Genomic DNA, 27,603 nt, shown 5'->3' on the forward strand with positions numbered 1-27,603 from the left:
TTCTCTTGATGTTTCCTGCATCATTCAATATTTTGCTCATATTTGCTCACTATACCAGTTTGAAAACAAAAGAAATCACATCTCTTTAAATATTAAAAGAAATTTTTTGTGTTGTTGACATGCTAGATTATTAGGAAATCTAGTGCCTGTAAGTTGTCCTTTTACCTCCTGAATTCTTAATGATCCTCAGGAGCTTACTCAACCCGGAGGGGTCAGCCTCCTGACATAACAGTACTAGAGTAATACTTCCTCATCAACTTTATATAGACTGTAGCTGAATTTCCAGTTGCCTACTTATTTTCTAAATGTTTATCAAAATGAAGCTTATTATAGCCCTACCCCCTGCAACCTTCTTTTTCTTATTCTCTGAATAGTATGAGTATCCATTAAGTCACCCAAGATAGGAACCTTATTTTTTTTTTTTTTCATTGATTCTTTTTCTTCACCACTTCCACTCCCATCACCATCCCCACATCCAGTTCATCAACAAGGCCATTTGGTTAGACTTGTTTAAAGCCTTTCTTTCCCCATTCCCACCCCTCAAATCCTGGTCAAGACTGCTGCAGTCTTTTTTACCTAACCTTTAGCAATAGTATTCTAACTGGTTTTCTTTCATCATAACAATTTCACCATAATTTTTCCAGAATTGTTTTCTGAAATATATAGCTGATTGTCTACTACCCTCATGTTGGGAGCTCTGGTAGCCTAGTGCTTAAGGCACTTGACTGCTAACCAGAAGGCTGATGGTTCAAACCCACCAGCCACTCCTTGGAAGGAAGGTTGGGCAATCTACTTCCATAGTGATAACGCCTCGGAAACCCAAGGACAGGTCACTATGAGTCAGATCCGACTCGACGGCACATAACAAGAACAACAACAGCATCCTCATAGTAATAAAATTAATTAATTTAAAATTACCCTTGAGGAGTAACCCATTGTCTCCAGATAAAATTCTTTCTTCACCTGGCATATAAGACACTGAATGGAATAGTCTCAATATGCGTTTCAACTTCATTGCCTGCTATTTCTCCTTAGGAGAACTTCTGGCACACAAAACTTCTATGCAGAAAGAGGGTAGAAGATGGTATAGGTCTGTAGCATCAACCTCAAACAACAGTGAGCTTTTTCATGAGGCTGGAAGAGTCATGTCTTAGATAGCCAGAAGAAAGCCGTCTGCCCTTCCCCAACCTCATGGGAATAGGAAAATGAGTAAGTTCCATGCAGGAAACTGCAGGGAAAGCAGGTTCTTGGTGAAGAGACAGGGTTTTGGTCCGGCAAGATAACAAATTGTAGGGGAATTTGCTAACTGGAGTTTTGGGGTACACAGTTAAAAGAGATAGGAGTCATAGGCAGGGAAAAATTATGACCCTTTTTCAAAACAGTAAATCAACATAAGGGGATTGGGGTAAAAGAAAATGAGAGATTCGGGGGAGGGATACCTTTCCATTTGTACCGTGTGCTCTTTATGTCTCTGAGGCCCATGAGGTTCTTGGTATTTGTTGAACGAATCATTTCTGGTGCTTTTTCACCCCACCTTAGTAGTATATTATTTGTTTATAACTTTAGTATTACATTTCATTTTACTGGACTTTATTCTGGTTTTGATAAGTCATTTCTTTCATTTGTTTAAGAGAGGCTTGTAGAATGCCTACTATATAGCAACACTGGATCATTTATAGGGGAAAGATATGACTGCTCTTCATGAATCTTCATAATAAGAAAGCATTTATAATAGAGTCATGATGTTTACTTACAACCTTTCTCTGTATATATGTATGTTATAGTCTTTTTTTCTCTTACCATCTCCGACTTTGAATAATCAGATCCTATGTAATACATCCTTCTCTCCATTAATTCCATAAAGAATTAAGTTCTTTATGTAAAGGAAAGTGATATAGTTAAGTCTTATAATTGAAGGAAGAGTGGAATTTAGCTTGTAATCTTTTTTATATCTTGTCCAAGGACTATTGAAAGAATCCCAGTTAAAGTTCTTTCACCTATAAGGGAGCCAGGTAGCATGGACCTATTTTATTTAGTAAGATTCCTTTTTCTGTGTTTGTTTTTCCTAAAAATCATGGAAATGAGTATAGTGAAGAAAAAGAAGAGCTTGGAAAGAAATCAGGAAAAGTGTCCAGGTTTCCTTATAGATTCGTATTTCACAAGGTAGCTCGTTGCTCCTAAGAGCATCCTTTTCCTGGTATTTATACATGGAATAGGACATTTTCTCATCAGAACTGAAAAGACAATAGAGGTTAACTAACACATAAAATCTCAATTTCTTACATACTGTCTACCAATTTTTTAATCAAGGAACTTAGACCCCCCACTGTGATAGACGGAATAAGCCCACTTTTTCTGAGAAGGACACATTGACTCAGAAGTACTCTGTTAACATCTTGGCAACTCTGAAATCCCTACATCTCTCTCAGACTACTTTTTTGTACCCCTGGGGCTGTGCATAGCATAGCTCTAGTTCATACTTTCATTTTTTGAATTTTTTTTTTGTTGTTGTTGTTGTTATGTGCCATCGAGTCGGACCCGACTCGTAGCAACCCCTCTTTGGGTTCCGAGGCAGTATCACTACGGAAGTAGTTTGCCCCATCTTCCTTCTGAGGAGTGGCTGGTGGGTTTGCACCACCAGCCTTCTGGTTAGCAGTCAAGTGCCTTAGGTACTATGCTATCAGAGCTCCTGAAAGTAGGTTGCCCAACCTTCCTTCCAAGGAGTGGCTGGTGGATTTGAACTGTCAGTCTTCTGGTTAGCAGTCAAGTGCCTTAGGCACTATGCTATCAGGACAACTTTTTGATTTAGGAAACTAAAATTCAAGAATACTAAATTACTTGTCTAATATCAAGTAGCAGGTTAGTACATTAAGAAATGAGTCCAGGTCTCAGGAGTACCAGTCTAGTCCTTCCCACTGTACTCCCTAGTATATGCTGTCTGAGTTTCTGCCTGCTCATTCTGTTTGTCTTTACTGAACACTCACTGCATCCCAGTTTATGTAGGTTGACTCTGCCTTCTTGTCATTCCTACTTTTATTCTTCAGGTTTAATCTCCACGTCTCTACTCCTTCTGTCCCAAATGTACACGGAAACAGCTTTCCTTTTACCAACTAAAGCCTATCATTCCCTGCATATATAATGAGCTCCAGGACCCTTTCAACCCAGGCAGCATTTCCAAGTATGATCTCCACAGCTGCTGCCTACTTCTTTGGTTAAAGGAAGTACAATTCAGTTAATCCTAACACCATTAGTAAATGTCCAGTTATCTTCTAGGAAACCCAGGCCTGTCTCCTCTAAGAAGACTCCCCCAATCAACCCTTCTTCCACCTCCCCATAATCTCTCAACTCTCCTTTCAGAAAAGACTTCAGCAATTATTGCAGTTTTCTATTTTCTGTTCTTAAAGTGTACTATATTACAGTTAAACAGGCTAAGGGCACTCTTGTGAAGTCTGTCAGGTTTGTCTCTGTCCTGCTGTGCCCTTCACAGCATTTTCTTTCTTTCTCCTTGGTCCTCCCAACTCTCAATTTTTGTTACAGTGGTGTTTTTTTTTCTTTTTTTGGTCATTGTTTCTTTTGGTTTGCCTTTGGAAGAAATGTTTCTAAACATTGTAAGGACAGCACAATCAAGAGTCCCTTTATGTATTTTACCTCTTCACCTTGTCTTCACCTGTAGCTTAGGATTCTGATCACCAACATGCAGATTGAAAGCACGTAAAACCTAAGTTGTACTTCCAGTCTTGTAATTTTCATAAGCATAAATTCTAGAACTGTGAAGCTATGGCCATGACAAACTAGGTTTGGTCTTAGAAAGTTCCAGAATGCTGTAACTTTCTTTTTCCTAAAGGTCACAGTTTATTGTCAAATTTTATCTACAGAGCAGAGGTGGATCCTTTGAAAAGAGGTCTATATTCCTTTTCTTGTGACGTATCAGGATTAAAGTGGAAGAGTAAGTTAACACTGACTCCAGGAATAGGGAGAGTGTCCCTGCCTCCGCCTGGCCAACCTGGTGGCAGCTTTCATCAGGTAGCCAGGAGGAAGGGAGTATAAGCCACTAGCTTGGGCCAACTTAGATGAGTCTGTGGGCAGCCTTTGATGCATGTGTGACTAGCCTCTCATCTAGAGGATTTAGGGTGAATACCATGCAAGAAAGATGCTTTTTGCCAAAAGTATGCTGTTATCTAACCTGTAAAATGTATGTACGGAGCCCTGGTGGTACAATGGTTAACTGCTCAGCTGCTAATCAAAAACTTGGTGGTTCAAACCCACCAACAGCCCTACAGGAAAGACTAGTGATCTGCTGTGTTGAGATTACAGCACAGAAAACCCTATGGGGCAATTCTACTCTGTCACACAGGGTCACTATGAGTTGTAATTGACCCATCGGCACACAACAACAACAAAATATATGTTTGGATGCTGAAATTAATGCCACATTTGCCAGTAGATTTATCTTTCAGCATCCCTCTGGGAGTTCTTCCAGACACACCCTGTTCAATAGATACCTCAAGGAAGTTGTAAATTTTGCTGACTCTGCATTATTTAAACCGTGCTTGGTCATTCATTCTCATAAGCTCTGGAATGTGATTTACTATTCCTGTATTATCATTTTCACAGGTGTTTGAAGTAAAATAGTATTATTACAAATTAAAATATTTCTCTTCTCAAGCATATGCCAACACATAGCAACATTGGAAATGTAGAAATTTGTGTTATCTCTGTGTTCTTCTGTTAGATATTAAAGGCAGAATTAATAATTTTATTACCATTTTAAAAATTGAAGAACTTATTTCAAAATAGTGTACAGGAATTTCCTTATATTTGGAAATGTAATAAGTATATTAATGAGCTAACTATCTAACTTGACTGTACACAATACCTGGGTTTATTGTGCAATTACCATTTCTACAGAGAAGTTAAACTTAAATGATGTTAAGTGCACGTAAACATCGTTACATTAAATGTTCCATCTTTATTTGCAGGAGCTCTATTTTTCTTACAGTTATTTTGTTGGCCTTTTCTTTTTCTCATAGTTTAAATTTTGAGCATTAAACAGAGTTGCTGTGTGAGCATATATATGTACCCTGGCATAAGATTTTCTTTCAATATCCAGGTTAGAGAAAAACTCCACTTCTTTTAATCTTTGTGAAGTACTGGTTGATCCACAATTTAAGGATATAGTTGTTGTTGTTGTTATGTGCCGTCGAGTCAGCCCCGACTCATAGCGACCCCTCCTTGGGTTTCCGAGGCAGTATCACTACGGAAGTAGGATTGCCCAACCTTCCTTCCGAGGAGTGGCTGATGGGTTTGAACCGCCAGCCTTCTGGTTAGCAGTCAAGTGCTTTAGCCACTATGCTACCAGAGCTCCTATATAGGATATAGTATGTTTTAAAATGTTCCTAATGGATGTTGGTATCCTCTAATGCACTGCTGTCGAGTCAGATCCAACTCATAGCGACCCCTCCTTGGGTTTCTGAAGTGGTATCACTACAGAAGTAGATTGCCCAACCTTCCTTCCAAGGAGTGGCTGGTGGATTTGAACCATCAGCCTTCTGGTTAGCAGTTAAATGCCTTAGGCACTATGCCATCAGAGCTCCTTGGTAACCTCTAGTGTTATTATTTATGGAAAATGGTTTGTATCTGTACAGTTTTAGAGTTATCCTTAAGTAGTGTTTAAGTGCTTCTAGAGTATTATAAAGATACTTTAGGAAGATCAGAAGGGCAGCATTTGCACAGGGAGAAAGCTCAGAGGACAGGAATGTATAGGAAAGAAGGACACAGGGAAAAGATAACCATTGAGAGGAAGTGAGAAGAGAGCTGTTACATTGTAGGATTGTAATCAATGTCATGAAACAAAACATACATGAACTGTTGAAGGGAAAACAAACCTGCTCTATAAAATTTCATCCAAATCACAATAAAAAGTTTAAAATAAAAAAGATACTTTGTTTTTTTTTTTGGGGGGGGATACCCTGAGGCAAAAAGAGTCTTTTTTTTAAAAAAAAAAGAACATGGGTACAGTAGAGTTCAGAAACAATCCATTATCTCTGACACCTGGTTTCGAATTTGGTGCTGTGGAGGGGTTGTCAGTGGAGTTGGTCTGGGCAGGTCCCAGATGGTAGACAGTCAGGACAATGGACAGGGCTAGGAGGAGCGCAGAGAGGAGGACGGTACTTCCACTTTTCCAGTGCTTGCTTGCTAAGCCTCTTACTTGGAGTGAGGCAAGGCCCACTTGGACATCACTGGGCTGAGATACAGTTCTGCAGAGTCGGAGGTTTCCTTTGTGAATCAGGGCACTGGAAAGACAAAACCTCACCTCCATTGAAACTCAGTTTATCTCTCTGCCTCCTCTATTATTTCTGAAGGCAATGTCTGCATCAACAGTGGGTCATTCAGAGTACATCCTGTGTTAGTAGAGCTGCTGCTGTGTCACACACTACATTCTCAAAAAGCTGTACATCCTGACAAATACTCCACTCTTCCTCGACACAGTCAGCTGAAGGGAATGCATGTTTCCACCTGAGCGTTGAGGCTAACGTCAAGCAGAGTAGTGTGAGTCCTGTGCCCTGCCTAGATTTCCTTTACAAGTGAATGGCTGAAGCACAGAAGCAGAGGATTTCTACCTTGTAGTCCCACCTTCGTTTCCTTTCTTTTTATTTTCTTATGCCATTCTGACTCAGACAATACCTCTAGAGAAGGAATTTAAAAGTGTGTCCCAGATAAAACACATTCAAGAAATCTGTTTATCATAAGAGAACTTGGCCAGAAAGGGATTAAAATGATATGCAGCAGAAATATGATGGATTTCTTCCCACCATGGCCAACTTTGAGTCAGAAATCATTCCCTATTTCCAAAGAAGGGTTTTGTTGTTTTTTTTTTTTTGGTAGTGGATTATTTTATCTTTTGCTAATTTGCAATGCTAACTTTGGCTCTGTTTTCATTAGGAGATGAAAGCATGGAAATTAAAAAGCAAATTACAGGAATGAGAAGATTACTGAATGACAGTACTGGGAGGATATATCAGCGTGTTGGCAAGGAAGGAGAAAAATTAAAAGAAGAGCCCCAGGATTTGGATTTAATCTGGCCTCAGCGTTTGAACTCCTCTGCTGAGGCCCCTCAGAGCCTCCGCCCTTCTTCAGGTGGTGCATGGAATGAGTTACCATCCCAAAGTAGACAGTTCTCAGGACAGTATGGTACCCGCTCTAGAACCTTCCAGAGTCAGCCTCACACTGCTGGAAGCTCCAACGGTAAGGCTGTCATCAGACGTTCAGAATGCACTCATGCGGATTTGTCCTAAACATATTGTCTTTCTAAATATTCAGCATGTTCTTTGAGTTGAATACAGTGTGTTCATCCTTCCTTAATCACCTACCTTAGCTTAGCTATTTTGATAGACAGAGAAAACATAAAGGAAAAAGTTGCAGAGTGTGAAAAATCAGAGTTGAGACTCAGGAAAGACTAGGGGATCCATATTAGAGGTGAAAATTTCTTAGTAGAGAGTTTACCCTTTCAGAAGTTAAGTTGTCATATGCCAGTTTACAGATATTGTCACACAGGACTGAATATCGGGGCACAAAGAACTCCCCTTTGTCATTAAAAGAAGCTTTCTCATCATGTTGTATGATCAATATATCCTCTTGTTTACTCCTTTACTTTTTCTCATTATAAGAAGAAGTTAATGTGAGTGATCAATATAGTGGTGTTGAGGAAGAGAAAGGCATAGAGAGGTACATGGGAAGTACAGACAACAAAGATGAACCCTTTTCCACATATAGTACAGCATGGTCAATGAAGGCAACATGGGTATATGGGTGGATAGATGGGTGGGCAGGCTGAAATAGTAGGTATGTATATGAAGTGGGGAGTGTACCCAAGAACATGTATAGGGTTGGCAGAAAGAGGTCCAATAACTTTATGTGTATGATCTGAATTCCCAGGTGTGTAATGGGGCTGACAAGCGGCAAGGTTGTAGTCACTGCTTGGTCACAGCCAGCTACCCAGAGGGACCAAGTAGTTGAACCCATGGGCTCGGGACCATAGTCACAAATACATCAAGCTCAATTGGCATAACATACTACACAAAACATTGTTCCACCTCCTACTGTGGCGAGTAGCGACTGAGATCTTAAAAGCTTACAGGCTGCCATCTAGATGCAACGATGGGTCTCTCCTCGTCCAGAGCCAAGAAGAATGAAGATAAACCAAAAATTCATGGAAACAATTAGTCCTAGTGACTGGTACACCATCCAATCTGTAGCCTATACGACTATGAGACCAGAAGAAATAGATGGTGCTCGGCTACTACTGTCAACCACTTGGAAGAGGATCTTTGTAGGAGATTCTGGAAAAATCATTTGGGAAAAAAAAAAAAGTGGGGAACAGGTTTGCTGGCCCAAAGGAGCCTGGTGGAACCACTGAGACTATGGCCCCTAGCTGCCCTTCAGGTCTGGAATTGAACCCACACCTGTGGCTTCCAGCCAGACAATAGACAGGCATATCAGTTGAGCATTTACCTGAGGTAGATACACTCCTTGAAGAGAATAAGCATGAGAGAAAGAAGGGCTGCACAGGCACAGGGAGACAGCTCAGGGGGTAGGAGTGCATGGAGAGATGGACACAGGGAAGAGGTAACTATCGGGAGGAAGTGGGAGGGGAGATGTTGCATTGTGCTAAATTGTGGTCAATGTCATGAGACAAAGTGTGTGTGAACTGCTGTATGGAAAGTGTATTTGCTCTGTAAATTTTCACCCAAATCACACACACACATAAAAAAGAAGTTAAAGGGAAGACTGACAGAGTATTGAGTGGTACCTTTGCTTTAACTTCACACTGTAGCCACTGGTCCAAATGATCCATATGTTTAGCTTCCTTCATTAGTATCGAAAACTATCCCTTTTGAATAAAAATTCCATAACTTAGGTTCCTAATTGTTAAAGAAATATTAAATGGCAACTTTTTTCAAAGCTTGAGGAAGAAATTGTCAATTTTCCTGATCATGTTAAATTTCTATCCAGTGATGCTGGATTTTATTTGCCCTATAAATTATATATAGATGTGCAGATCTATAGTTTTCACGTAGAGAACAAGACAAAATAAGAATGTCCTTAGCAAGACGGTTCATTTCAGATTCCTTAAAAAGTTAAGAATTTTTCCCATTCATTTTTATTTCACAGTATTCTGGAAGAAGAAAACTTCTGATTTTTTTAAAAAAAGAACTCAATTTGCAGTAACCAATTCAAAGGCATGAAAAGCCATCCTGAGACACTGCTGATAAGACAGCGAGAGACCCCAAGAGATGTACGGGTGTCTTGTCTTTCCCTCAGTATTACATAAGCCAATATCAAATTCACAGGCTGGCATGCTTCCAGGTTGGAGGGAGCTAGGTCTTTAAAGACTCCTCCATAAAAATAAAAAGTCAGTTCTCTTTAAAATTAGAAAATGATTTATAAGAAGTTAAAAAGGCTTGGCTTTGTCCTCTAAAAGTGATTTAAAAAAAATAATAAAACTGCTTAGAACAGTGACTAGGGATAGTCTATAAGGCCCTCCTAACTCTACTGCCATGGAAGAAATGATACGAAAAATAAAATACCTTGATGTATGTATGATGTTAGTAGACCCCACATCAATACGTTTTGGGTAAACAGTGTTCTATTTTCTAGTTCACAAGGATGGTAGATTTACTTGGAAAATATTACTAATGTTCATAAAAGTTACAAATATAAATTCTTCCATATTATTTTGAAAGTAGATCTTTTTGTGTTAATTGCTTGTATATTTTCCATAGAAATGCATTACATATAACTGATTACTTTGATATTTCATTGAAATCATTTGTAGTTTTAAAGTAGTAACCTCTCATTTTGCTATCATTTTGAATTTAAGTAATTGTGCTACTTCAAACACTAATTTATCTTTCAAGTATTTCATGATTTTGCTCTGGCAGTTTTTTTCATAGCATCCACAAATAATGCACATCATAGGACTGAGATTACATTTAATGTATAATAAAAGATATAACTCACTGCCATTGAGTTGATCCTGACCCACAGTGACCCCTCTGTGAGTTTCTGAGGTGGTATCTCTATGGAAGTAGATTGCCCAATCTTCCTTTGAGTAGTGGCTGGTGGGTTTGAACTGCCAGCCTTCTGGTTAGCAGTCAAATGCCTTAGGCACTACGCCACCAGCACTCCAATAAAAGATATAATTGGAACAAAACTCTATAACCTTTGAAAGACATAACTGACAGAGGTCTCTTAAACCAATCCATTGTATATTAGGGGATAATGACTGATGCTAGAGGGAGTTCTGCTGTAGGAGTGACTTTATCCCCAAAACAATAGGAGGCTATTTGTTTACATATAAGGGGAAAAATAAGAAGAGTTTTATTCAGGAAAAGAGATTGCATTTTAAAAATGAAAAACTAAGGTGAGAGAAGAGAAATGGGAATGAGTAAAAGATACAGGATCTTCTTAAGTTGGAGAAATATCAACACACCAACAACCTCTCACCTATCAGGGTAAAAAAATCCTCCCATACTCTGTTCTCACTTTTTCTTGACCCCAAGCACACCACACCCAGAGAGTATTCTAAAATTTTAATTGTGTTCACAGTTCTGAATTTTTTTAATAACATGCTTAATATTAAAACTATTTTAAAATAATTAATCTCATTTAATTCTTGATATGAACTCTTTAACATACATAACTACCAATTTTTTTTAAGACTATTCTCCTTTTTTTGGTGTGTGTAGCATAGCGTGGGTATGTTTATAGTTAATTTTTATGGTATTGTTATCTGAGATGAACTGGTCTGACAGTAAGGATGCCATCTGAGACAGTGCATTGTGTTCATATGTTCCTGCAGGTTCCCCCGCCATGAAACAGCATGTACCTTACAATATAGAAGCTTACATAATTGGATAAAGGTAGACCCCAAAATTTAGGTTTTTAAAATTATTAGGTACATTTTCCTTAGGCACAGTTTCATAATGATTGCATGTACTCCTGTCAAGATACTTTTTTTTTTTTTTTTTTGAGTATATCATTCTTTCCTTTCATGCTTAGGAGAACTTCCAGTGGTGAATTCGTCAGGTGGATCAAACTGCTGTACTTGCAACTGCCAGTCAACGTTGCAGGCCATTCTCCAAGAACTTAAGACCATGAGGAAATTAATGCAAATTCAAGCAGGTACAAAGATCAGGCCTTGAAATGATTCCTTTGATTTTTAATGCATATCTGACATCTTCAGTTGGGATGTTTACTGTGCTTTTATTATTTAGTTCTTTCCACCTTGCTGTCTTGCTGTGCTCTTTCAAGTATCTATTTTCTCAGCTTTTTCCTACAATCCATTTTTCCTTTAGGAAATCAAACAAATTTTTATTGCTAATAATACTACATGTATTCAGTATACTTCATCCTATGATCTCTTAGTACTTCACAAATGTCAGTTAATTAAATTTTGGAAGAATTATACATGAAGGTGGGCAGAGTTCTTGGGTTCATTTTCCTAATGTGACTCGACAGACAATAAGGTTGTCAGAAAAGAAAATGAGGATGGCTCATCTTCTTACATCCTGAGGTGCTTAAGTTTGGGGCTGTGTATATTTGAACAGGGAGCCCTGGTGATGATAGTGCCTAAGGCATTTGACTGCTTACCAGAAGGCTGGTGGTTCAAATCTACCAGCCACTCCTCGGAAGGAAGATTGGGTAATCTACTTCCATAGTGATACTGCCTTAGAAACCCAAGGAGGGGTCGCTGTGGGTTGGATCTGACTCGACAGCAGTAAGTTTGGGTTGTTTTTTTTTTCAAATATTTGAACAACTCTCATTACCGCCCAAGTCACTTAGGGCTTTGTGTGATGGTAGGGAAACCACCCATTTTTAATGTATGTGGAGGAACACCTGAGGAAGCATAGGCTCCACTGTTGAACGTATTCAAGAACATAAGCAAAGAAGACTTGTTGGACCTTACCTCAGGCTCTGAGTTATATTGCTGATAGCTGAAAGACACCTCATGTTTTGTCATCTTTATTTACGTAGCTCTCTCTTTTTTTTTTTCTTTTTCTTACTACTGTTAGACAAGTTGAAGAACACAAGAACAATGGATTTGTAGCTTGAGATTGGGGTCTCAATTGCCCCTAATACAGCTATGTGATTTATCTAAGCCTCACATTTCTCATCTGTAAGTTGAGGATTGATTTTGAACTCACAGAGTTGTTTTGAAAATAAAATAAGATAGTAAATGTAAATAGACTTTGTAAAGCATAATATAAACATAAGCTATTTCATTAGTAGTGTTTTAAAGAGCATGGAGCAGTGCATGGAAATCTGGAAGTCTAGGTCTTCAATAAAGTGGCTATATCTTAATCTCCACAATTAGGTGGAAAAAAACCATATATATATATTTTTAAATCACAGGTACAGGAAAACTATAAATGAAGTTACCAACCTGTCCCTCTTGTAGGAAAAATTGTTATTTGATCTTAGCCTACAGCAGGAAAATAGACAGTATGGTCATATTATGACTGGTATTCCTCCCATTTCACCCTAATGGTATCCAGGAAGGTCATCATTCAGAAATTGTTCTTGTAGCCATTTAGTGAATTCAAATAAAATTTTAATATTCAGTGATACGGTTTTGATATAAAAAGCTTAATACTTAAACACATCAGTCACCAAAGATCACATTAAGGTAAAGTGAACAAAAGGCTCTCTGAAAACCAACATCTTTTTAAGTACTGAATTTAGTTTTATCCCAAGGGAAAAAGCATTTTGCTCAGGTCAGTAAGCATTCGACTCACCTTGTTCCACCACGATAAGCTGTGTTCTTATTAACCTGGCAAAGGTTAACGTTTCCTAAATAAGGAGCTCAGAGAGAAAGGTTACTTTATTATATACGGATTCTTTTCTCAGAGGAAGAATTTGTTAGCACTTAAGAAAATATGCACATGAAATTGTAATGATTTATTTTGTTGTTTAAGCTTCTTACTACTGAAATGGCAAACTACAAATTGCAACCATTTAAATCCTTGACTGAAACCTTTTTAGAATCTATTAAGTAAATGCCACTTTGTCGCCATGTTTCCTTTTCTGAACCTCTGCAGAGTAGGGCAGTAAACTATTCCAAAGCTGTAGGATCGCATAAAGGATAAAACTGCATAAATTACTCTTCTTTAATTTTCTTAAACTTAAGAGTTTGTACTGTGTGGGCAGATTTACTTACGTTTTATTGCCTATAAGATTTAGATTTAAATTGTACTTAGAAAGGTTCATCTTTACTTTAGGGAGAAGGCAAGGAATAAGATCAAGCAATGAGATCTGAATATAAGAGACTAGGGCTGTGTCTAGACTTGAAGGAGACCAAAAACTCAGATAGTCTCTATGTTCTTTAAGCCAAAAACATTTTCACTTTTAATTTAGAATAATGAGGCTTAGAAAGGCGTCCTAGACCATCTTGATTAATTGCTTCTAGTTATCCATCTGACTTTGGGAATGTAGACCTAGCTTTGGGTGAAAATTTGGATAGAACTGAGAAAAGTTCCCAACTCTGGGTGCACTTTAGAACTAACTACTTGAGAAGCTTTAAAGAAACACTAGTGCCCAGGCCCCACCCCTGGAAATTCCGATTCAGTCAGTCTGGTGTGGGACTGAGGCATTGGAAATTTCTTTTAAGCTCCAGAGTGATTCTAATGTGGAGCCAAGGTTGAGAACCACTGAGCTAGACTACTGCATGAGTAGCTAAAAAACTTTCCAGTGCTCATTTGCAGTGAGAATAGTATGTGTCTAGTACTTATTTATATATTTCTTTCCAGTTGGGGGATAAAAACACCAAGTTCAAAGTGTAAATATTTTTTATTTTCAAAGTTGATAGGACACATAAGTAAGAGGGAGTATCCATATTTGTGTGCATTTTAAGACCTCTCGTTTTTATTTGGCTTATATTTTTAGTTGTATTTCTGTAAAAAGCAGGCATATCCTGTGGTCATATTTTGTACGTCACATTTATGTATAAAGATCTAAATAAAAATGCCTTATCTTTCTATTAAATTTTCTATGAGAGTGTGTGTGAATGGTTAACAAACGTTACTTCTCAAATTGCACCGGTGAAAACTATAATTACCATCCTTGATTTCTATACCTGTATATTCAGTATTAGCACTTGTACGGTGCTCTTTATCTTTGGAACTCAAATTGTCTCTGGATTTTACTAATTTTCTTGGGTACAGGTCATACTATCTCTATTTTCAGCCACATGAACTGAGGTACAGTGGCCTGGCTTGAAACCATGTAATATAGTACTGTGGATATAGTTGATGTGGGGGGGGATATTTTTTTGTTGGTGAAGGAGTTATTGTACCTGATAAGTGAATAACAGGCTTTATCCACATACTTACTGGTACCTACTATAGAATCATGCCAAACTGTTTCTTTTGATCAGACTTTCCCAAATATTACCATTTCTCAGTCTTTGTCTGTTTTGGCATCTGTAGATTCTTAGCAATTGATCAGTTTGACCATAAATCACAGTTAAGATATTCCTGAAATTGGCTTACCAGAGAGCATGGGAGGCCTATGTTTAAATTTAAATTCAAGAGTTCTCATTTATCTTAAAATGTCATAGAATTTCTGAAATCATACCAAAATGTTTTCTCATTGCTCATAAGCCTCTCCTTCTATTGAATCTAGTAGTAGCTGTATCTGTAATTATTCACCAGTGTCTGAAGCAAAGTTTTCTCTTGAACGTTGTTTTGCGTTTAAAACTTAGAAGTGTTCCAGAGTGAGATTTATTTGTTAGTGAGGCTCCTTTCAGTTGCAGTTTGTCAAACATGTAGGTAGAGGAGTGGTAAGTTTTCCAAAGTTAGACACAAGTGCCTGTACCATATTTTTGTTTATTGTTCACAGTTGGAACTCAAAACAGACAACAACCCCCAATTTCCCTTATATGCTCCCAGCGAACTGCTGTCTCACGCAAGAGAAATAAAAAGAAAAAAGTTGCCCCAAAGACTGTTGAACCTCTTACTGTGAAACAGAAGCCCAGTGTGTTAGAAACTGAAAAGAAGACAACAGTGGCCTCTGAGCAGTCTGATCTCCAAGCAGCCGAGCACATCTCCACTGAGGAGAACCACGTTTTAGGATTCGGCATTGTTCTTGAATCACCTTCCTCAGATGTAAGTTGATATTTTATGGCTGCAGACTGTAATGTGATGTAACTTTCAGGAATTTTATAGTATTAAGACATTTTCCCCTTGACTAGTTCTCCCCAAGGAAAGTAGAGACATTTGCAGAATACATGTGGGAGAGAGGAAAGGAAGACTACTAATTCCCTTGCCTGGAATTTTCTTTTCCTAAAATGTTATGCCTTATTTGTTTAAATATATTTCCATTCTTCATTTCTGAAGGAAGAAGAATGACAGAGTAAATAATCTCACTAATTTCTTTAACATTTTCAATTCTGAAGTGGCAGTTTTCAATTTCCTCAGTGTAGAGAACTAAAAGAACATAATTAAATCCTTCGTAGATGGGCATAAATGAATAGAACCCTACAGATAAGGTCACACCTTTCTAGAAACACAAACTAATAATAAAAAAGGAGCAGTAGTGCTAATTCTATTTTATAGATGCAAGCTACACTGCTAATTAGGTTGCAGTGCCATGCCATTTACTCTGTGTAATGATAGGTTAATGCTCTGCAAAGGATTTTCTATTTTAATATCATAGCTAGAATGTCATTGCAGTCAAAGATGTTGGATGACGTCTAGATACCCCTCTGACTTGTTATTTTATATTCATATGACCATAAACGAATTTCTTTAATGGTGTGTTATGCTTGCAATTGCATACTCTTTACGGTATTTTTATCTAAGCGCATTTATGTTGTGAACCCCAACATGTTGGGGGAGTTCTTAAAATAAATGAGAATGAGTGATCTATTATTATCAGATTGCATAGGATGAGAATCCTGCTGAGAACTCCCACAGGCCTATATAGGATTGAAGTTTGGCCCTACCTTTTAAACTTTAAATAAGAAATAAATTGCTGTTGTTTTTTAAAAGTGTTCCCTTTTAAGTTATACAAAGATAGTTTGCTAGTATATATCCACGCTGGATCTTTAATAGAGGGAGGTGACAAAAATAATCATCTTGAGACTTTTTTAGACTAGAAAATTCATTTGAACTTTTACCCAATCCTTGGTGTTAAAATAGTATTTTTATATATGAATACATGCTATTATTGTTAAATTCTTCTAGACTAAAAAAATTATAATAATAATTTAAAAAATCATTAATGATAATGCTCTGTGTGGGCCTATCAGCTCATCTGATTACATTATCATTACAACTAAGGCCCTGGTTTCAAGCACCACGTAGATCACATACTTGGAAAGAGAGGTAAATTATGTCTTAACACAGTACAGTCATTCCTCAGCAGTTTTCATAATGCTTTATATTTTCCTTGAATTGTCTAAGCATTTTTATTCTGATAGGTTTTGATGTATCAGGAACAATCATTTGAATTGCATAAATTATTTCTGAAATGGGCAGATCTACTGATAATGACTAAACTTTCTCTCTTTTCCAATTTTTAAGCTCTAAATGCACCTAGATGAGGAAGATTGGAAAAAGGCCTATGTACATTAGTGAAATATTTGGGATCAACTAGAATTTTATTATCTTTACCAGTATTAGTATTATAATTTTATTTATATACCATGCTAAAAATAATTTGCTTTTTATTCATGATTATTTTTGTTAACAAGAGTGATTAAATTTGATAAAGCACATTCAGAACTGTTCATGAAAACTCAATTAGATGCTGATTGTCTTTGATTAAAGAATAACAGGCTTCTAAAAAAAGAAAAAAAGTATGGATGGTAGCTTTACATTACCCAGCTGATACACCATTTGGTTCATCTACTCAGCAAAAAATGTAACTTCCTTTAGAGAACCATCCATTGAGTACCATCATTGGATGAGGAAATTCTCTATGGATCCTGCACACTGGCATTAACATGGCTGGTCTGTGCTGTCCCTTAGTGTGAGTGGCATCCCTTAAGGGATGGGATCATCAATTCTAAAGCATCCAAATTAAGCTATTTTCCTAGTCTTTTTTTTATTTCTTAGATATCAGGCTTTTAAAGTTCAGGGAAAGTCCAGAGGAGAAAGCAGAAAATTAATAATCTCACAGGAATTATTCTATAAAACAAATTGGAGACAATACAGTAGATGAAAATTTTATCTTTAAAGATGGGTTCTGGAAATTACTCAGCATTGGGAAGATTAGGTCCAAAGTTGTAGGTTTGGGCAAGTGGTCCAATGTTGATAAAGCACTGTCTGGCTAGGGTTGGTTGCAGATTATGATATAAAAGTAGGATGGGGCCAGATAGTAAAAGCTTCTCAAGCTGAAGCCTTGGGCCTTTATCTTGTAGACAGTAAGGAGCCATGGCAGGTTTTAAGTAGAGGAATAATCATATCTGTGTTTCAGAATGGTAGCTGCAATAGCAGTGTCAATGACAGATGGCTGTAGAGAGGAGATACTAGACAAACCTGGGAGGAATATAATTACAGTCAACTAGGCAAGAGTGTTGGAGGATCTATACAAGGACAGTGAGCCTGAAGAGAAAGAAAAATGACAGGCATTTAAGAGGTACTGTGTGAGTACACAGAAGACTTGGTATAGAAAGTCAACTAGGTTGGATACTAACTAGATGGTAGTGATTTCTGTAAATGAGATAGGGGAAGCAAGAGTAGAAGCAGGTTTTCAGTTCAGGATGAAAAATAAAAATAAGTTTCGTATTCTCAGAATGTTCATTGGATATTTGGAGCACAAGAGAAAGATTAGAGCTAGGACCAATGGGGAGATGACACATAAAACATATACTTATGGTTTTTTAAGTATAGAAAATTTACTCTAAATTTTTTTTTAATTCACAATATATTGTTTTCCTTTTTACACCATGACTTGTAGTGTCACACAAATACTAATATGTCTATCCATGCATAGGCATAAACATAACGGCCCTATGGGGTTATATAGATCATTGCAGGTAGACCACCCAACATCTGATTGATAATGATTACCCCTACTTAAATGCAGAAAAACGTTAAATACTAATCAAAACCAACTGAAATATCAACACAACCTCAGAGTGTGTAAGCATTAAAGGACTATATAATATACAGGAAACTACTATTGCAGTGCCTGGCATATAAAAGGTCCTCATAAATGTTATTTATTAGGCAAAACATTTACATTTGCATTAGGGACAATATACGAAATAAAACTTAAAAAACTTTAGATCTAGAACATGACTTTAATTCAAATCCCCTCCTTTGTTAACACCCACTTACTTGTTCTTACCTTCTTACTCTTTCTTCTCTCCACACCCCCCCCTCAAGGTTCCAAGATGATTTGAGCAGTCATCTGTTACAGAACTTTCCAGACTGTTTTGTAATTATTTACATGATTTCTCATCTTTCCATCCTAATTTCTCAAGAGCAGGGAGTATGTAACAATACTTAAATGCCATCCTGTGATAAATGACTTACCTCAACAGCTCTGTGAGGTGTTATTACTATCCTGATTTTATAGGTGAGGAAGTGTGGCATAAAGGGCTTACATATCCTGTCCAAGTTCACACAGCCAGAAAACAGGGGAAATGGTTCTTAAACCCAGGTCTATTGTCTGCTCTTATCCTTAGTGTTGAAAGACTTAGCTAGCACAATTCTTATACAGGGTGAATACTCAGTAAATGTTTGTGGAATGAGAACAAAAGAGAACTGAAAAGTTGGACTATGGCTGTTTATTCTGTTTACTTGGAAGCTTCTTGGGGAGAATTAATGGTTAGGAGTGCAGGTTCTGAGGTCAGATTGTCTAGGTTAGAATCTCAGCTGTGTGAACCTGAGCTGGTGGTAAACCTAACCTCTCTTCACTCAGTTTTTTCTCTGTTGAATGGGGATTAAAAATAGTGCTTACTTCATAGAGTTGGCCTGTTGGAAGAATTAAATGAATTAATGTATGCAAAGCACTTAGAACAGCGCCTGGCCCGTTTTAAGCACTCAATAAATATTGGTTCTTTTTAATCTTAGCAGTCCTAGCTAAGCAGCCTTTATAGGGGTGAATATAAACATCAGTTGGGAGCTCTGGCAGCATAGTGCCTAAGGCACTTGACTGCTAACCAGAAGGCTGGCAGTTCAAACCCCCCAGCCACTCCTCCGAAGGAAGATGGGGTAATCTACTTCCGTAGTGATCCTGCCTCAGAAACCCAAGGAGGGGTCGCTATGAGTCGTGTCCGACTCGACCTACATTAAGAACAACAACAACGTAAACTTCAGTTAAACAAACAATGGATGAGCAAAAACATATAAAACTCATTGCCATCACATTGATTCTGACTTGTAAAGATCCTACGGGACAGAGTAGAACTGCCCTATAGGATTTCTAAGGGTGTAAATTTTTATGTAAACAAACTGCCTCATCTTTTTCCCATAGAGCAGGTGGTAGATTTGAACTGCCAACCTTTTGGTTAGTAGCTGAATGCTTTAACCACTACACCACCAGAGCTCCTTAAATACATGTACATAGTTTATTTCTTTTTTAAAAAATACTGCTTTTAAAAAGGGAGTGGTCAGAAATGTTTGTCTTTTGGGCAGGATTATTTGACCCATTTTAAATTAACACATTAAATAAAATTCCAAGCCTAAATTACACAGTAGCAAAAGCAGAAAACCAGAACTAATTTCAGATTTAAATACAGCATTTCATTATTTCTTTATGAGTTCACAACCCAATATTCTACTTATACTCAGACACCATAAGTGTTAATTTTAAACGATTGCTATCGATATACTGAGTTGTGTTTTTCAGGACATGTACACATGGTCTAAGTTTGTTTTGCTGTTTTTTGTTTTGTTTGTTTTCTAGCTTTGGTAAAAGACTCAGACCAGTTTTTAAAAATCACTTAATAATAATTTTTTTAAAGTAAAAAATGTTTTTTCTAATTATTGTAGTTAGTACAGTTGTATATTCTCCAGTAATCCTAGACTACATATATTTTCAAATTATCAGAAAACAAATCAGCCCAAGATATTTTTGTCAATATTTATCTTACATAATTATTTTAAAAATAATTTATAATGCATTGTTTCTTTCAACAGAAATAGCTTCTGAATTTGGATCTTAGTTTCTGTAATACCTTCTTAGCCCAGTAAAGTGATTTACTGGAAACTGATAAAATAAATCAAGCAAGCAAACTTCTTTATTTATTTACTGTCACACTGAAATTGAGGCAGTATGTGTTTGTGAGAGTAAGTTCTAGTGTAGACTACTTGGGCTTAAATCTTTGCTTTATCATTTATTAGCTGGGTAATCTTAGACAAATTAATTAGCTTCTCTAAGCTTTAGTTTTCCTGTCTGAAAATTGGGGGTAATAATAGTAGCTGCTTCATAAATTGAGAATTAAATTAGAAAATCCATGTAATATGTGTTATCCCAGGGCCTGGAATATAGTAAGTACCAAATAAATGTTAATTATTATCACAGTTTTCCAAGACATATTGAAATAAATGAAATAGTCCTTCTCTTTCAAGGAGCATATGAGAGGAAAATGCATAAATAGTAATTACAAAATAAGAGGATTAATATAGGCAGTCAAAAGTAGCAAGGAAGCATGGAAGAGGATTAGTTCTCTGTTTGGAGAGTAAAGTACAGATCCTTGAAGTGTACATCTCTCTTAGAGAAGCAGTTTCACTGGTGTTAAAGTGGAAGGAGCTCTGGTAGCATAGTGGCTAAGACACTTGCCTGCTAACCAGACGGCTGGCTGTTCAAACCCACCAGCCACTCCCCGGAAGGAAGGTTGGGCAATCCTACTTCCGTAGATACTGCCTCGGGAACCCAAGGAGCGGTCGCTATGAGTCGGGGCCGACTCTACGGCACATAACAACAACAACAACAACAAAGTGAAAGGAGCTAGAGAGTCCTGGTTAAAATCATATGTATTATACGTTTTGGCTTAGATATCTTTAGCATAAATCAAACCCTAGTCTCAGTGTCATTAATTTATTACCTGAGAAAGAAAAAGCTAAAAACATTACCAAAAGACTTGTAATACCTCATTATGCAAGTACATGAAGAAATTTTCAAGGGACTAAATTGTATTGTCATTTCTAAAATTAAATTCTCAGTTCTACCAAAAAATTTTTCAACTAAGAAACTATAAAGAATTGGCTCTTTAATGATGTCTTACAATTTTTTTTCCAGTTTGGCATTAAATATATGCTAGTATATAGATTACTCATACTTTTGGAAAAAACTTTTGGCCCAGCGTACTTGACTTTGTACGGAACACCCACCTTACAATGTTAACCTTGATGTAGTACATCAAATGTGGAGCCTCTGCGCATTGACACCAATGATCCTTATAGCTCCATGTCTTACCTATTGAGCTGCTTAATGGTAGCAGCTGTACAGGCTGGACCAACTAGAGGATGCCTGCTTTTCAGTGTGCTTTTGTGGCTACCCAGCTCATTGGCCATGTTCTTGGCACAGCATTTAATAATTGGTAGCACTAATTCTTGCTAAATCCACCTGGAGGAAACTTGAGTTGTAGGAAACAATTTCCTATTTTCTCCTAAGTTTCTAATTTCCCACTTTTCTCAAGTAGGAGCAGGTCACATTTATGAGCAAAATAAAATCACTTGTGAGGGGTTTTTGTACTCTTTAAAAATTTCTTTCATAAACTGAAGCTTACTTTCCTAGAAATACATTTAATATGCTGCTAAATAAATACTAAATGAGAATAAAGGGTCATTGTATGCAGTATTGTGAACATAAAAACTCAATTCACACCCTTTTAAACATTCTTATAAATCTTATTCTATATTTTCCAGTCTAAAATTGTGAGCCTTCTTCAACATAATCTTGCCTCTTTATCAGCATTTTCTTCCAGCTTTGGCTCCTGAGCCAGTCTGAGATTGACTAGCCAGCCAGCCTAGAACCCTCTGATCTCCATCACCACATGATCTCATATAAACAACCTTGTACATATGCCTGTAAATACGATTATTTTACAGCACACAGAATTTATAAATCTTATGGATAAATTCGTAATTTGCAATTGAAACTCTGGGACTAATGCTCAATATGAATATTCATACACTTCTTTTTACTCTTTTTTTTACCTTCAGTTTTACCCTTTCAGTTGTGACCACGTGTAGCTTTTTGCACATCATACTGTAATTTGGTATTGATAATACTTACATAAAATAGCCTGTATCAGAAATATGTTCCTTCTGTGATTAATTTGTATGATCTCTTTAGAACTGCCTTACAGTTTTTTTCTTGAGATTATACAGGGGAGTCACATGATAGCTAATGGGGATTTAGGGAGACAAATCTTCTAATTTACCTGGTTAAGGGATCCTTCACAAAAAAATAGATCTCACCCCAACTGCTTCTATGCAAAGAGAAACAAATTAATGTCCAGGAGCTTTTTTAAGGGTCATTATGACTAAATGCAATTTTTGCTTTCAGAATGGCAGTAGTGTACAGTGTGACTCTACTGGATAAAGAAAATCAAACATTTGATACATTGTTGTGCTGAGATGCTGAAGTACCTAAAATGGACAAGATATACATGAAAATCCAAATTTATAGTGGGAGTTCAGATTCTTAAAACAAAGACTCTTAGTAAAATCTGCTCTATAATTTTGATGTCATCATTTAAAGATCATATTACTTCATTAATTCATAGACTCTGTAAATTAGTGTATTCGCTATCTGTCTTGGCTTGAGTATCAAATAGTGAATCTGTCAGAGAAATTCAGTTTTTAAAATGGTGTTCATTTGCAGTAGTGGCTGTTCCTACCATAGTGATCATTAGTAAGGAGAGAGATGTCATTTAAACCAGAACCAATAAACAAAAAGAAGAAATTCAGTGATACACATAAAGAAAGAGTTTTAACCTATTCATAGTTGTTCATGATCATTGCATGGTTGTAATCCACTGGATTGTATTTACAAAATGGAGGAAATAAAAAAGTTTCATAGTAAAATTTGGAGATTAATTAAACTATCATCTTCACAGATCAAACAATAAAGTTAGCCTCTTTTCTTCTTTTTAAGAAATTGTTGCTTTATGGCATCTTATAGACATAACTTTAGCATTTAGTCATTACTAATTAAGAAATCTGGATGTCTCGAACTATGGTACATACACACAATGGAATATTATGCAATGTCAAAGAATGACGAAGAATCCTCAAAACACCTCATAGCATGGATGAACCTGGAGGACATTTGCTAAAGGAAATTAGTCAGTCATAAAAGGACAAGTACTGTATGAGTACACTATTATAAGGAAATATTTATACACAGAAAGAAACATTCTTTGAAGATTTTCAGGCATGGGAGGGGAAGGAAGGGAAATTCACTAAATAATAGACACATTAATTTGGGTGAAAGGAAAGGCAATATACCACAAGGAGATGATCAGCACAATGTCACTAAGACAAAGGAAGACATGGAGAGGTGCATAAGAGTTACAGACAATAAAGGGAAATGCCATTACATACAGAATCCTGCAGTATTAATAATAATAATAATGTAGGAGTGGATACATAAGCAGACAGGTAAGCTGAATAGGTATGAGTTGGCAGAAGTCAACACCCACTACTGTATTTAGGTTTGGCAAAGGATATTTCTACATACGTATTTGCATGTGCTATAAATATACCCATGACTGTAGAGCAGTCAGGAGGCAAAGTTATGAAAACTTATTACCCACAACCAAAAATCTTGAGGTAATAAATCACTGGGCTTGCGGGCTTAGGATCACAGTCACAGAGGACAGCCAGCTCTATTGGCATAATATAGTTTACAACAACAATGTTCTATATTCTACTGTGGTTAGTAGCAACTACAGTCTTAAAAGTTAGAGAGGGGCCATCTAAGGTACAACTGTTGGTCTCCTTTCATCCAAAACAAAGAAGAATGAAGAAAATCAAAGATGCTTGAAAACAAATAGTCCAGAGGAATAATGGGCCACACAAACCCCAGCCTCCTTGATCAACCATAAGACCAGAAGAACCAGATTGTGTCTGGCTACCACTACCAATTGCTCTGAAATGGATCACAATAGAAGGCCCTGGATAGAGTGGGAGACAAATACAGAACAAAACTAAAAATCATAGAGAAGACCAGGCTTACTGCTTGGATAGAAACTGGTAGAACCCCAAAGACTGTGGTCCTTAGTCACCCTTCAAGCCTGGAACTGAACTCACTCTAATAGCTCAACTTTCAGCCAAGCAATAGACAGGCCTATAAGGTGAACAGGAATGCTCGAGGGGTATGCACTCCTTACAGCAGTTGGCCGTAGCAGATCAAAGAGCAGCTTTTGCCCAGAGACAGAGCTCAGGAGGCAGGAAGGGATAGGAATGAAGGAGAAATGGGAAAGGGAAACCTAGGGAGGAAATGGGAAGAGTGATGTTAACAATGCCAGGATTGCAATCAGTGTTGTGAAACAAAATGTGTATGAATTGTAGAATGGAAAACCCATTTGCTTTGTAAACTTTCACTCGCATCACAATAAAAAGTTAAAACAAACTAGAAGTCTCAGAGATCATATTGCTGAGTTTTAAGGACCTGTTTGAGGGTTTGATTCTTATTCATTGATGCTTATCTATGAATAAGGTAAGTTGGTATCCTTCCTTTTTTTTCCCCCTTTTTTTCTCTTCCAAGTTTTAGAGCTTTTATACAACCCAGAGGAGCCCTGGTAGCGCAGTGTTTAAAGTGCTTAGCTGCCAGCTGAAAGGTTGGCGGTTCAAACCCACCAGTGGCACTGTGGGAGAAAGATGTGGCAATCTGCTTCCGTAACAATTTACAGCCTTGAAAACCCTATGGGACAGTTCTACTCTGTCCTATAGGGTCACTATGAATCAGAATCAACTCCATAGCAATGGGTTTAGGGTTTTTTTTGGTTATATCATCCTAACCCCTCGAATAGCCTTATAGCCACTTCTATAATGTAAACTAAGTTTTTTGCGATTTTTTTTTTTTGTTTTTTTAATGGCCTTCAGTGATACATGAGCACTTAGCAAATCTGTGATCGATTCATTTAGGATAAAAGTTTCAAATGCACTTATAGGATGTGGAAAAAAGAATTCTTAGGATTAAACTTCATCCTGGATTATGATGGTAAAATTCTCTCAATCCTGATTAATTCAACAGATACATATCAAGTGCCTGGCATGCGTCGGGTTCTGTTCTAGGAATGAAGTATACAGCCTCCAGCTCTCTTCTGCAGCCTTTCACCAGCAGCAGGATGCTAAAGTCAGAAGAAAAAAAATTGGACAGTACTTTTCTTACAATGATATTATCCAATTGTCCATAGACAAAAAGTTCGATGGCAAAATGAAAGAAGGAAATGAGATGACTTTCTGAGTAACGCATTTTGGAAGGTTGAGGCCTGAGCTCCTTCCTACACCGTCTGCTCCACATCCTCTTTAGTTTGACCATGGTATTCTAAGCATTTTGAAAAACAGTAGGACAAACAAAATAATAATTCCTGTTCTGAAGGAGAAAACCTAATCCTGAATATTCACATTTCTAATATGATTTAGAACATCTAAAATAGTGCCAGGTTTGCAAAGTGATAACTATGAGATCTAAGAGTAAGCTTTTATAATACATCTTACTTAAGTAAGGATTTTTTTTTCCTAAAAAAAAAAAAAGTTTATCAATTGCATTTCTTCATATTAAAGTTATTGTAGAGCTATCATGTCATAATCAACAGGAAGTGACTTAATAGTTTAGATAATGACTAATGAACTTTCATAAGACTAGCAAGAATTTATTGACTGCCTACTATGTGCTGGGCCCTATAGATACAAACCCTGAGTGCTAAGCCTCGAGAAAGGCTACAGTCTAGTAAATAACTATAATATAGTATGATGAATAAAATCATATGACTATGTCAGATGAACAGCAGTGACAAAGAGTGCATAACTGCCTCCTTAGGAAGGAAGGAGTTAGAAAAGGCTTTGAAAAGGAAATGAAGTAAGCTGAGTTGAAAGATGAAAAGATGAGTTGTAAATATCCATGGTGTGCTGATCAAGAATGCATTATTAGTGTCTGAGCTTATATCATAATATGATATAGTCCAAGTTGAGAGGCCCCTTACAGGTCTTCTGATTCAATATCCCAGTCATTTAAGAATTCCCTTGGAAATCTCTGACAGGGAAGCAATGTGATTAATGATTGGTTTTCAAATGGTGCTCTGAGATGTAGCTTCAGATTTTCCTCCCAAATGTGGGGTAGAGAGTGGATTTAAACTTCCTGGGGAAACTGCTCATCATTTTTACCTATATTATGTATTAGATTTACATATGTTTTCACTGAAGAGGAAAAATATTTAAACAGCTAAAAACCACTGACATTGTAGAAGGAGCATGGGACCTGAGGAATAGCCCCATATTTGTGTCCTTAGGCAAATGAAATTAAATGATTTAACATATGAGAAAGTTATCTGTAAAGTGTAACACATTGAATACATTTTAATTATTTTAAAGTCATTTTTGTTTTAATCACTTTGGGCATATTTCTTTCATTTACAAAATAAGGGAGTATCACCCAGAAGTCTCAGTTCCCTTTTGATCCCAGAATTACATGGTTCTGTGATTATGCAGCTGTCTGTTGAATATTTCTGAGGTCAGGAACACACTTTCAGTATAGTCCTTTCCACTGCTGTTGGTAAGACTTAATGTTGGAATTAGAGCATCTTATTTTCTGAATTACAATTAGTAAACTGATGTTATAAATTGCAAATACTGGCACACAAAGCTGAGACTTTATCATTTGCAGGCTATGGGCATTTCAATAGCTAGTGATGTTTTGTGTAGAACATATGCCCAAAGTCAAATGCTTCAAATGTTGCTTTTAATGAAATATTTATGTTCTTTTGGTAGCCAGAAGTGCAACTTGCTGAAGGTTTTGATGTGTTTATGCCTAAATCTCAACTGGACTCTATATTGTCAAACTACACTCGCTCAGGAAGCCTTCTGTTTAGAAAACTGGTGTGTGCATTTTTTGATGACAAGACTTTGGCTAACTCCTTACCCAACGGGAAGCGGAAAAGAGGACTCAATGACAACCGGAAAGGACTAGACCAAAATATTGTGGGTGCAATAAAAGGTTGGTCTGCATCATTTCATTTTTATGGTTTCTTTGTTGAGCTTTGCCTTCATTCCATAAAGATGCAGCTGAAACAGTCAGCTAGCCAGAAGTTAATTTAATTTGTCATTGGCAGATCTTAAATCTTAAGTAGCATGGTTTTGGAGTGTGAGCTATATTCCTCACCAACCCAGATACCCAAATACCAAATAGAATTTGGTATTTAACAGTGATGTTAATTTGTTAAAATAATAATTTAGCAGCCAGTTTGATCTGCAGCAGAACCAAAAAGAAATTTTATTCTTAATTGAATTTTAAAGGAAGGTATTTTTCTTCTCAGTAATTTCTAACTAAGAACTTTACCAGAATATGATTTCTTCTTAACTTTTTAATTTATTTTTTAAAAACTTTTTTTAAATTATTATTTATTTATTTTTTTATTGT

The 27,603-nt window shown here is 36.9% G+C and overlaps 1 protein-coding gene across 1 annotated transcript in view; it reads left to right on the top strand.

Moving 5' to 3' along the window:
* Nucleotides 1-27,603, top strand: part of BEND7 (BEN domain containing 7) — a 122,420-nt gene that overhangs the window by 27,100 nt on the left and 67,717 nt on the right. Inside the window, exons 3-6 of the mRNA XM_042780227.1 lie at nucleotides 6,943-7,245; nucleotides 11,062-11,184; nucleotides 14,899-15,164; nucleotides 26,955-27,180. Of these exons, the coding sequence (XP_042636161.1) occupies nucleotides 6,943-7,245; nucleotides 11,062-11,184; nucleotides 14,899-15,164; nucleotides 26,955-27,180 (918 nt within the window). The remainder of the gene's footprint in view (nucleotides 1-6,942; nucleotides 7,246-11,061; nucleotides 11,185-14,898; nucleotides 15,165-26,954; nucleotides 27,181-27,603) is intronic.

Source organism: Orycteropus afer, unplaced genomic scaffold, assembly GCF_000298275.1.
Source record: "Orycteropus afer afer isolate SDZICR_OR568_19922 unplaced genomic scaffold, OryAfe1.0 scaffold00028, whole genome shotgun sequence".
Taxonomy (NCBI): Eukaryota; Metazoa; Chordata; class Mammalia; order Tubulidentata; family Orycteropodidae; genus Orycteropus; species Orycteropus afer.